Source organism: Myotis daubentonii, chromosome 16 (genome assembly GCF_963259705.1).
Source record: "Myotis daubentonii chromosome 16, mMyoDau2.1, whole genome shotgun sequence".
Classification (NCBI taxonomy): Eukaryota; Metazoa; Chordata; class Mammalia; order Chiroptera; family Vespertilionidae; genus Myotis; species Myotis daubentonii.
The window spans coordinates 33,073,755-33,085,724 of NC_081855.1; the positions used below are offsets into that span (position 1 = coordinate 33,073,755).

Sequence of the window (11,970 nt, forward strand, 5' to 3'; positions counted from 1 at the left end):
GCAGGAGGCTGCATGAAGTCAATTCCATGTTTTCCCAAAGGCAGATATCAGATCCAAAACTCTATAGAACTGAATGGGGAAAATGGAGAGGCCCGGGCCCAGATAGGAGAGGCAGGAGAGATTGGTGAGTAAAAATGAGGGGCCAGACTATTCTAGGCAGGGACTGAAGCCTGTCATGGGGGAGGAAATTTCCCCTCCTCCCCCCTTCCCTACTAGACGCGGTAATCCAGCACCCTCCTCCAGAAGCCTGTCAAAACTGGGTCCTAGGATCTTCTTGATCTCCGGGAGGTGGTAGAGATACAGACAGTGACACCGGGAGCCACTATATATTTGTTAAACTTTATTTCCTCTGAGTCTCTGGGAGGCAGCAGGGATGTAAGGCGAAGTGGCAGTAGCTGCAGGGGCCTGGGCAGAGCTGGTGCTGGAAGGGGCTGGCATGGGCAAAACGAAGAGGAGAAGATTTAAATATCCAGGGCTGACAGGCAGCTAATGGGTCTCCTTCATCTGTCTTTGGATTTTGTGCAGCATCTCCTGCATCCGCCGCAGCTGGAACAGGCACATGGCATCAAAATGGGCACTTTTAGAGAGTCATATCATGTTGGGGAAGTGTTCCCACGCTCCGATCCCTTGAGCCAGGGGTAGCCTGGGGTGTGCCAGAGACCCTGGGTAGAACCACTAATCCACCAATGCAGGACACAGATAGGCACCAGAGCCAGGCATCTTCCTATTCCCAAACCAAGAGACACTAAGGTTTATGATCAAGCAGGGGACCTCCCAGGCTGTCAACCCCATACCGCTCTCACCTCCTCATCTTTCTCTCGTATCAGCCTTTCAGTTTCTGGATCTGCCCCTGGTGGGACAGCAGGGATGGGGAAGTCGGTACCACTCTCTCGAGTCAATTTGCTAAGGGAAAGGGAAAGGGGGCTTGGTAAGGCTAAGGGGGACCCCAACACCTGCTTGGATTGAGGTGTTGTAGAAGAGGAAGGGCTCAGTCTCACCCAAAGTTGTGCTTGGGATTCCCCCCTGCCAGCTCTGCCCTGGCTTTTGACCATACTTGCGATTCCGCTCTTTCACCACCAGGCGGGTCATGCTCTGGATACACTGTGCCCGGTAGTTCTCATAATGTGTCTCCCGTGTCACATCCTTCAAGTCCTGCATGTGAGTACGCACCAGCATTGTCCTCAGCTTCACAAAGTCGCAGTGCCCTGGGTTTTCCACTGCATAGCAAGGCTAGGGGTCAGCCAGGGGCATGGGTAGGGGAGAGTCACTGAGGGCAAGGAGGTTCCCTGGTCACAAGCTCAGTGCTTTACCTTCCACGATGCCCCAAGGGTAGAGACGGCCCCTGACTCGTCGCCCTCTGGCCTCTACCACGGTGTTGCTGCCAATTACAGCAAATGGGATGCTTTCCTGGAAGAAGTTTGGGGTGTCTGTCAACACCCCCCTGCCCCCATTCTCACCTGTTCCTTTCCACCTATGTCTTCATCATTTCTGTTCCTCTCTAGGAAACCAGGGTCCTCCCACCCCAAACAACCCACCCTTATATAAAATTCTACTTCTTTGCTCTGCCCAGAAGAAACAAGATGGGAAAGGGATGCCCTGGGGTGGCCACACCTTTAGGGCTTGGTCCTGTAATTTGAAGTCCTCATCCTCATCAGAGTCACAGTCTGGGAACTGGTAGATCTTGATTCCAAAGTGCTCTATCTCCTCCCGGATCTGGCAAACACATGAGGGGCCCACAGTTTTGGGGACCCCATCCCTCCCAGAAGCCCACCTGCTCCCCTCCCTGCACCAGCTCCCCTCACTTTGCGTTTCTTGTGCTCCACTTCAGGAGGTGTCAGTGTGTCCGCCTTAGCCAAGATAGGCACGATGTTGACCCGCTGATGCAGGGCCCTCATGAATTCAACATCCAATGGCCGGAGCCTGGGGAACAGGAATCTGTGACCACCTGCTTGTGGCAGCCCTGCCCCTGGTGCTCTTGGCCTGTTCCCTTGGCAGCACCCGGTGTTGTCAGGAGCCTCAGGCTCGGACCATACCCGTGGCCGAAGGGTGAGATGAAGTACAGGCAGCAGTGCACCCTGTTGTCTTGGATGTTCTTGCGGTTCAGGCCACTCTCATCTCGGAAATACTGCTCAAACTGCTGGTCGATGTATTCTGCCACAGGCTTCCAGCTGGAGCAGGGACAGACAAGCAGAGAAACTGTGGGAGTGGGGGCTGCCGAGTGAGCTCTGGGGCTGCAGAGTAGCCCCCACCCTGAGCAGTGTTTTCAAGACTTGGTTATTCCCTGGCTTGCTTCACTACTTCAGAGAGGTCCCTGGTGGGACAGGGGTGCATCCCATGTCCTGACAGAAAACAGGCTAAGCACAGAGGCAGAGTTCAATAAATACTAATTTGATGGGAGGAAAAGAGCCCAGGTGACAAAGCAACTGGGGGAAACCAAGGCAGCCCTAAGTCAGGTTCATGGCCCAGCCTGTCCTCCACCTCTTCAAACCTACTCCGTCCTTCAAGGCCATATCCAAGAACCATCTTTTCCACCAAGTCTCCTTTGATCACACTAATGCACACTCTCCCCTTCTCTTCACCCCACAGTGAGATAGATGATAGGTAGGTAGGTAGGTAGGTAGGTAAATAGATAGATAGATAGGTAGAAAAACTGAGGTTCTTGAAAATATATATAATAGATTATATAATCTCACTCTGTGGTAAAGAGATCGAGGGCACATACAAATTTATATATCTATAGATATAGATTCAAGAACCTCAATTTTCCAGTACTTTCCTCTTCTTTTATCTCATTGAATCCTCACTGATAGGTGACCTCATTAGAGGACATTCTGAGCATCATCACTGTCATTTTATACATGAAGGAACTAAATCCAGAGCAGCTAAGAGATTTGATCCTGATCATCTTTGTTGGGAAATTCTCTACCCAACGGGGTCCCTGGCTTTCTGATTTTCAGCTCACTACATTGCCTGACCCATTTACTAATTTGTTACCCAACTGACGCACATATTAGAGAACTACTGCTCCCCACTCCCCACTGCCTCTAGACTACAAGCATTTCGGGGACAACGATCATTCATACTTGTTCTGCATCCCTTAAAACGTCGAACACAGGCTGGACACCTAGTATATGCTCAATAAATTCTTGCTGGTTGACTAGATGAGTATATGTGGAGGAGCACGGAGCACAGTCAGCTGTGAGATGCCAGACAAATACACTATTATTATTATGGACAATAAGAGGAGGGGATGGTACAGTAGGAACCAGGTATTGGTTGGCGCTAGAGTTGCAGGGCAAGCCCAGTTTGCTGAGACGTATTCCTAGAGCAGGAAGAGTGATGTTGACATGGAGGCCACCTCAATCCATCAGGAATATTTGTGGAGACCACAAAACATGCACTAGCACAGTGATGCCGGAAGAATGTAAGAAATGGCCCTTCCCTCGAGGCTTAGACTGTGAAACTGAAGATGAACCAGTGTGCTGAGCCAAAGTCCACGCTGTGATGATGAAGAATGTAATGAAGGTTCAGAGCACAGAAAGGTCTGTAAGGGTCTGATTAGCCTGTGAGGTGATTATCCAGGGTCAGCTGCATGGGCGTGCGACCTGTGTAGTCACACAGGGGCGGGGTGCACTGGTTTGATTCTCTGTGGCCACCTTGAAGTTCTTAATAATTTCGAACAAGGGGCCCCACATTTTAATTTTGCACTGGTCCTGCAAGTATCATCTTAAAATCCATGAGTATAATGTAAATAGCCCTTTACAGGTTCCAATGTACTTTTACATGCATCATTCTAGGCCAGTGATGGCGAACCTTTTGAGCTCGGCGTGTCAGCATTTTGAAAAACCCTAACTTAACTCTGGTGCCGTGTCACATAGAGAAATTTTTTGATATTTGCAACCATAGTAAAACAAAGATGTATATTTTTGATATTTATTTTATATATTTAAATGCCATTTAACAAAGAAAAATCAACCAAAAAAATGAGTTCACGTGTCACCTCTGACACGTGTGTCATAGGTTCACCATCACTGTCCTAGATGATTTTCAGATCAACTGGGTGAGGGGTAAAGGCCAGTGTTTTTCAATGGAAGAAGTAGGGATGCAGTTATTTGCTCAAGACTGTGCAAGACTTGAACTCTCCGTCTAGAGGTCTTAGCACTACCCTGCCTAACTTCTTCATCAAAGGCACCACCCTTTCTCCTGTCTTTATCACTCACTCTCCTCCTCATCTACTCACTCAGATCTGACCATTATCCCTCCAGTTGCTGAAGAAAGCAAAAACAAACAAACAAACAAAAAACACAAACACACACACACACGCACACAAAACAAAAAGCAGGGATGATGGGGGTGGGAGACGGTATGGCAAAGCCACCCTGTCTTTTAGCTGGTAGCCTAGAGTGTGCCTGGAGTTTAAACGAAGTTCCGCTTTCCTCCTCTGTCTCTTCTTTCTCCCCTTCCATTTACTCCTCCCTCCATTCCACTCTCACCCCTTTAATAACTCTCGTTTGCGGCACCTAAAGTGTTGCTGTAAAAGGAGAGGAAGAAGGTAGGGTGACGCTTATTGAGCACTTGCTATATGCCGGGCCCTGTTCTACATGTTTTCACGTGTGTTTGCTTGTTTGAGGCTCTTCTTTCTTGTGTCCTCACTCCCTTTATAGAATGATGGGTCAGAGTCAGAAGGAACATTAGAGATCATCTATTCCAATCCTTTCCCTCTCGCTTTACACAGACAGCTTCCAGAAAGGAGCCGTGGCATGCTCAAGGTCACAACCCTCTTCCGCCTGGCAATTTTGAATACGCGTGCACCTGGGTGTGTGTGTGGAACAGGTGGTAGGTGGGGAGGCAGCGGGGTTGTGCGTGGCCAGACGTACCACTCTGTGTTGTTGACTGCGTCCCCGAAGCCTGGTGTGTCCACAATGGTGAGCCGCAGCTTCACGCCCTTTTCTTCTATGTCTACTGCGTGCTTAGTGATCTCCACCGTTTGCATGATCCGCTCTGGAGAGGAGGGAAACTGAGGCCAGGGCAAGGGCCTGCCCCATCAGGATAAACTGCCCACCCCAACCAGCCCGGCCGCCCAGACTGCCTCATCCACACTGCCCCCCTTCCACCCCCGAGGCTGCCGGGGGCCTGTTCTCTGGGAACCAGCAAGGAGCACATTTCCCAACACAGGAAATGCCGGTGGCTGTTGGCTCTGGCCCCAGCCTCTTGCTGCTCTCTGCTCTTTGCTTGGATTCCTGGAATCCTTTGGGGGTCAGAGACTCACTCAAAGGGCAGGATTCTGGTCCCTGCCCTGCCTCGGCACCCAAGTCTTTAGGGAGCTGGCTGGTGGGCTGCCAGGCTAGATAGGCCTGTAGAGAGACGCTGTCAGTCTAGAAGCCCTGGTTTCCTGTGTGCCGGGGAAGGCCCCGTCCCCCAGACTCTGGAATGAGTTTGTTTTCCTATGTCAGGTCTGCCTACTGGTCATGCTCCCTCCCTTCCTTACCTTCAGCACTGAGGAGTTTCCGGTCCCTGTGGAGATCAGTGAGGAAGAGGCTATTGACAAGAGTGGATTTCCCCAGGCCAGATTCTCCTGATGGGGGAGAGAGGACAGAAGTACCAAGTCAGAAGATGAGATCTGTAGCCAAGAGGCAACCCCACTAGATCAAGGTGTGAGGGGAGCTGCTGCTTATTTAATTGGGATGAGATGAACCAAACCATGGCATTTTAGAGCTGAAAGGAAACAGAACAGCTTGTCCAGCCTTCTCATTTGAATGAGGCCCGGAGAGGGTCAGAGACGGCCCAAGGTCTCCCAGATAAAGGCAAACAAAAGAAACCTGTTGGTGAAGTGTTCTTTGCACCACTTTACCCCGAGCACAATTTCGGGCACCCATGGCTCCTAGCTATTTTGCAAAAAGGGATAGGCGCTTGCTGCTTTCCCCTTCTCTACCACATACATACCATCCCCACCTGAAAAACCCCAGCCCAGCCCAACCCGGCCCCCACTCTACCTGCCACCATGAGGGTAAAGTCAAAGCCTTTCTTCACGGACTTGCGGTGAACTTGATTGGGGAGGGTCGCAAAGCCCACATACTCCTTGTCATCCTAGTGTCGGGGAGATGGAGTGTATCAGGGAGAGCGAGAGGCAGCAGGGGCCCCAGGACCTAACACGGGCCTTCTCCCTCCCTCCTCGGTCTTTGCCCAGCCTTAGAGGAGCAGGGCCAGACCCTACCAGCTGGGCTGCTGATCCTGCTGATACTGTCAGTTTTCAATGCATATTGGGGCCCACTCACAGAGCTGGGGCCACACAGGACAGAGAGAAGCCCTAGCTCAACATGCATGAACTAGTGTGCACCCACACACGCGCACACACGTGCATATGCACGCGCTCACACCGGGTTCTCTCTGCTCCCTCCCTGGGTCTTCCTGCACCAGCCCACTGAAAAGTAAGGACAGGACTGGTGGCTCTACCTCAGAGGAGTCATAGGGATCAAGCTTGCCCCACGGGCTGCGGGGCCGGGCTGAGGCTGAGGCTGAGGGGCTGAGAGGGGCTGAGGCAGGGAAGTACTGCTGGCTGTCAGAGGGTTGGGGCCACAGGGGGGTTCTGAAATCCAGGTCATCTTGGTAGAGGTCTGGAGCCTGGGGCCTTGGCTCCGGAACTTGGGGCCTGGACACCCAGGTCTTGGCCTCTGGTTGGTGGCAGCTCTCATTTCCTGGGAAATCCTTCACGAACTTGTTCAGACTTATATCATCCGTTTCCTCCAGGAAGCGCTTGATCTGGGGGGTGGGGTGGGGTGGGGTGGGGTGGGGTAGGCGGGCAGGAGGCAGGAAGGGAAGAATGAAGGAGGAAGACAGGAGAAGGAAAGAGGAAGAGAGGAAAGTGCTTGTGGTTAAAAGGCAAAGAAGCAGCCAAGCCAGAAGTATTCCTCCTCCCTCCCTCCCTCACCTGTTCACACACACAGGTCTGAGATGCCAGGAGAGGCCCTAGGGTCCAGGGGCAACTCCCGGCAGCCCCAAAGCCTAGCAAGGGCTCCTGAGAACTGAGTAGCTCCAGTCCTGAGCCCCCGCTCAACCAGGTGCTGGCTGAGGCTGCCCTTCCTGGGGGTCTGGCCAAGCCCAGGGTCAGGGATTCCCCCAAAGGCCAGAAAGTCAGACTAAGGGGAGCAGATAGAGGCATCAGAGCTGAGAGGAGAATGTGGCACAGGATTCCAGGAGAGCGCCTAGAGTCAGAGGGGCAGGGGCAAGAGGGCAGGAGGGAGGAGAGAAGGGAGCTGCCAGCCATGCGCAAGAACCAGCAGCGAGCTCCATGCCTCCTGCCACTGCAGGTCAGGGAGCTCTGGGACTGACAAGCAGACTCCGTTGGGAGTGCTCACTCCCAGGGCTCACTGCCCGGAGCTCAGTACAGCTGACCTGACTCCCTCTTATTCCAGACGATGAACCACACCAGAGCCTGGGCCTGGGCCCCAGGGGAGAAGGATAACCCTGCCAGTGGATGCTGTGTAGGGTGGAGGGAGGCTAGGAGGGACCAGGTGATGTAGGATGGGAGGACACTCATTCTGCAAATGTGAGGGACATCTAGGGGAAAGCACCCCTCAGTTGCCCTTTGTCCCCTCTGCCTGGAGCTGGGCTTTACCCAGCAATGCCGGAGGGGATCTGGCCTGAACTGGGAACCACAGGGATGGTGGGCAGAGAATGGCTGGTTCCTCTGTAGAGACCAGTTCCAGCTTAGAAGAGAGGCCGCTCCCCTCCCTCTCAACCTCAGCTCTAGACCCGAAAGCTTCCTCTCCCCTTTGGGGGACAGCGCCCTTTGTGGGGTGCCTGGCAGTGCTGGGCTCAGCTCTGCCTTACAATAGCCACGTGCCACCCCGAGACAATGGACAAGGGCCGGCTTCAGAGGCTGACTCAAGGACAAAGGGATGGCCATGCCAGTGGGGGCTACCCTGGACCACTGTGGCATCCCAGCCAGGGTTGGAGGAGGTAAGATGGCCACAGTCTCCCTGCAGGTCCCCATTTTACAAAGGGAAAAACTGAGGGGGCAGACTCACACACTGCTAGGTTTGTGCCAGGGGGAAGGGGTTGAAATAGGGAGGCTAGAGGGAAAAGTCCCCTCAGCGCGACTTCCAGGCTGACGCCTCCAAAGTCCCCACACCTGCTTGTAGCCATAGTCTCCTGGGCTCGCCCGGATCGGGGAGGAAAAGAGGCCCTTCAGCCTGAAACTGGAACCAGCATGTGGGGGCTTACTGACCAGAAGAGGCTGTCCTGAGGCAAAGCCTGACCTTATAGGCTTTTCTCGCCCCTATTATTTATAGGGTCCAGTTTACGTTTGTTGTCCAGTGATGAATTGTGCCCCTTTCCACTCTCAAAAGTCTCCCAGCTTGGATGGATGATGAGTTATATGGCAATAGAGAAGGGCTGGGGCTAGAGGCAGGGGGGAGGAGAAGCAGGTCTTGTTTGCTGACAGCTAAAAAGTCTGGGGAATTCCAGGAAATCCTGCCCCTTGTACAACCTCGCAGTGGCCCAGCAGTTGGTCTGGGCATCAGATGAAGGGGGAGAGAGGACTATGCTCCCCGGACTGTCTCCACAGGGTGCTGAGCAGGGAAGAGAGGGGAGGCACCCATGGAGACGCCCCCTCCACCCCAGTCTCTCCCAGCAGAGCCTGCAGGGAGCCAGCACCATTCTCCCTGCCACCCCTGGCTGCTCATCAGCATGGAGGGGCCCACAGGGGCTCCAGACAAGGAGTCAGGACACGAGGATCCTCCCCTCCTATCTGTCCTTCCCCACCCCCAGCTCTGCCAATGACCAAATGTCATTTTCTGACTTGGAGCCCCAGTCCCAGACAAGGCAGGGGGAAGGCGGGTCAGGTCCACCCATCTCCCAGAGCAGCACCTTACCCCAGCTTCAGTCCTGTCCTCAGGGACAGAGCTGCCTTGACATCCCATCGAACGGTCCATGTCCCAGGCTTCGGACTCCCTGTCGGCAAGCTCTAGGTCTAATTGTATCCCTCGGGCAAAGTTCCTCACACACAGACACAGCCTGGTCTTGATGCTCTTGTTGTAATCCTGTGCCCTGGCTTGCTCCTTTCCCTTTCTATGTAACCCCCCTGTCTCTGTCAGGGGCCAAAAAAGCCTGTGGAATGTCCTTCCCCACCCCCTCGTCCTCCCCTTCTCTTGGCTCCCACCCTCCAAGGACAGCTCAGCTGCAGCAGGATCACTGGGTTTCTCTGCAGTTCCCTCCTCCTCTGATTGGCTGCCCCAGGATGCGTGCCGGCTGCCTACCCTGGTGGGCACAGCACCAGCCTCCCAAGTCTGTCTGCAGCACAGGTTCTTGATCTACTTGACCTCTCCTGTTAACCTCCAAGGGCACCGAGACCTGTTCAGAGGGTCGTGAGCTATCCCCAAGGTGACCTGGCCCAGATGTACATGGGGCTGCTCTCCAGGAGACCCCACTCCCAAAGAGTCCAATCTCTCTCTCTCATCCTAACTTTAAGCAGTGCTGAAGTAGGGTGGGATGTCCTATAATCCCCTGGCCATAGGTTCTCATGGAAGTGGATCCAGCAGAGAACCCCACTATCTTCAGAAATCTGCGCCTAGATTCCCCTGCAGAGAGCCCCAGAAGGGCTCCTCCCACCTAAAGATGCCCTTGGGGACATGTGTCCCTCCATCACTGTCAGAGAGGCAGTGGGGCAGCTGCTAGCACTTGGTCTCTGAGGGGCATGAGTTCAGGCCAACAGGAGGCTGGCATCCCAGTGGTTTTAAAGTTGACAATTAGGTGGGAGACAAATTGAGGGGCCTGGCTGGGAGTGTGCAGATGGAGCACTTGACTAGGAGTCAGGAGCCCAGTGTTTCCAGTTTGGCCAGAAACACCCTTTGTGATTTTGAACAGTGTTTTAATTTCAGGGCCTTAATATCCCATTGTGAATGGCCCTTCCTTGACTCCCAGGAAGGCTAGGGAGAGAAAGCACTCCCAGGTGAGATACCTCAGACTGCTTTGAGCCTGAGGAGAGAAGGTGTATCAGAAATCTCAGGATGGTTATTAATGTGGGCCTGTCCTTTTTGCATGCAAATTAAACCCCGCTGGGGCTCCTGGGCTGGTGAGTTCTCCCCACTGCCTCCTTTCAAAAAGAGACCCTCACAGAGGAGGCTGGTTGGACATGAACCGGTCAGTCTGAGGACTGGGCTGGCTTGAGGTCAGGGGCGTGAGGCTGAGGACTGTGAGGGGGGGGGGGGGGTGTGTCTTTAATTAGGGAGGAACAGGGTGGCCTCAGCCAAGTTGAAAGCACCAAGACCTCAGCTGAACTGAACTTAGTGTGTGGCGGAAAAAGCCCCTCTTGGCTTCTGTTGCACTTGGCACTGGGGACAATCAGTGCTCCCCCAGGCTTCCATCTCCGGAACAATCCGTCTGTCCGTCCCCATGTGGGGAGAAGGATGGAGGCAGGGATAAAGACAGACACCACTTGGCCTCTCCCAGGAACCCCCCTGTGGGGGAAGTCACAGGGTCACCAAGACTTCCTGGCCAAGACTTGGGCCTCAGCCTGGACACAGCTTGAGAGACAAGAGCCCAAAAGGGTGGCCTTTCCAGACCCAGAAACTTCTGATTCCCTGGGGCCCAGGAAGCTCCCTTCTGGAGGCTGCCCACAGCCAACATCCTGCCCCACACGCTGGTCACAGATCTCCTCCCATAAACAGCCTGTGCCTCCCAAGGCAGAAGGCAAGGGGGGAGGGCGGGGGGGGGGGGGGGGGTTCCAGACTGCAAGGAGAAGCTGGCACCGGGCCTGAGGCCCTGACACCTGGCATAGGGTGCTTGTGGCAGGCTCTGGCAACAGTGGCAGGAGAAGAGCGGGCCAAACATCCAAACTTCCCACCTGGGGGCCTCCAGGGAGGCTGGCTGGGGCTACTGTTTCTCCTCCCACTACAGGCAGGTGGCAGGAATGAGTTCCTCCCACCCCCAACCACTGCAGAGGGACCTGGTTTGGAAGGGGGAGGGAGGGTGCAGGATGCTGCAGGAGGAAGCTTTCCCTGGGTTTCTCTCTCAGAGGTAAAGGGTGCAGCTGATCCCATCGAGTAGGAGTCTGGGCGGAGGACCCTGTGGGGCAGAGGGCTCAAATGCCGCCCTTGCCAGGCCGTGGAAGGAGGGCCCAAGAGGATCCTCATCCCTCTTGAAGAGGCAGGAACTGTTGGTGGGCCTCCTCTGTGTGTTTTCCAAAGGAAGTTGGTGCTGGCCCCGAGCCTAGGAAAGCCGGGTGAGGAGGGTCACCCAGGTAGTAGCTGACCCCAGCAAGGGCGGGGACGCTCACCTCGGCCCATCGCTGACGCGCCCTCCCCGGCAAAGCATGAGCTTATCAGCCGGCGCGCCCCAAACCCCACCACGGACCCACCCCTTCGTGCAAGAACACGGGCAGTACCCCGGGGGTCGGGGTCCGCTGCTAGCTGCTCAGATCAGGAATAGAAACTTGGGAACGGCGACAGAGCAGTGCCTGCCTATGCCCACGGCCGGCGACGGCGCCTCCCGCCCGGCACATCAGGGCTGCGGCGCCGCGGGTCCCCGCCAGCCGCCCGGGAGTGGCAGGCCCTGCGCACCCCGGTCTGGCCCTGCGACCCGACCCCACCCTTCCCCCCCGCCCCCAGCCTTACCATGGCTGCAGCCCGGGCAGGGCCGGCTCAGCTTGGACAGCGCCGGAGGGACCCGCGGCCGGAGCTGCGTGCCGACCTCGCCGCACCGCCGGCCCCCGCCCTCCGCCCCGAGTGTGGACCGGCCGGGGGCGGGGCTCGGGGCGGGGGCGGGGCGAGTCAGCCCCGGGCGGGGTCTGCACCTCCGCGGATGGGTAGGGGAGTGAGGGCGCACGCGGGACAGGCGGCTGCCAGCCTCGGGGCGAGCCTTGCAGCCCGCGACCACCAGAGGCGCCGGGTGCGGAGAGGCGCTCAGGACAGTGCGGCACAGTCACCTGGCGCTGCCTTACTCGGCCCCTAAAGAGTGGCCTCTTGGGGCAGC

General features: G+C 55.5%; 1 protein-coding gene across 4 annotated transcripts; it reads right to left on the reverse strand.

Moving 5' to 3' along the window:
• Positions 1–325: 325 nt before the first annotated feature.
• LOC132218420 (septin-4) lies at positions 326–11,750 on the reverse strand. Of its 4 annotated transcripts, none has more exons than XM_059669624.1 (12): positions 11,613–11,742; positions 6,454–6,759; positions 5,994–6,087; positions 5,489–5,575; positions 4,878–5,001; positions 2,034–2,168; positions 1,803–1,920; positions 1,612–1,713; positions 1,311–1,407; positions 1,055–1,217; positions 804–903; positions 326–546 (listed from the first exon to the last, which is right to left on the reverse strand). In XM_059669624.1, exons 1-12 carry the CDS (start codon positions 11,613–11,615, stop codon positions 487–489), a joined length of 1,389 nt encoding a protein of 462 aa, XP_059525607.1. In that variant the 5' UTR covers positions 11,616–11,742; the 3' UTR covers positions 326–486. The 4 variants fall into 4 exon arrangements, with proteins under 4 accessions (XP_059525607.1, XP_059525608.1, XP_059525610.1 ...); XM_059669625.1 differs by lacking the exon at positions 11,613–11,742 and adding an exon at positions 8,874–9,042; XM_059669627.1 differs by lacking the exon at positions 6,454–6,759 and having other exon boundaries at positions 11,613–11,750.
• Positions 11,751–11,970: the final 220 nt, after the last annotated feature.

Excerpts from the sequence above, each read along its gene's own strand:
- LOC132218420 (XM_059669625.1), bottom strand. The coding sequence starts at position 8,933 with ATGGACCGTTCGATGGGATGTCAAGGCAGCTCTGTCCCTGAGGACAGG. Across the intron at positions 6,760-8,873 it reads AGGACAGGACTGAAGCTGGG|ATCAAGCGCTTCCTGGAGGA; the intron begins GTAAGGTGCTGC and ends CCCACCCCCCAG. Across the intron at positions 5,002-5,488 it reads GAAACTCCTCAGTGCTGAAG|AGCGGATCATGCAAACGGTG; the intron begins GTAAGGAAGGGA and ends CCTCCTCTCCAG.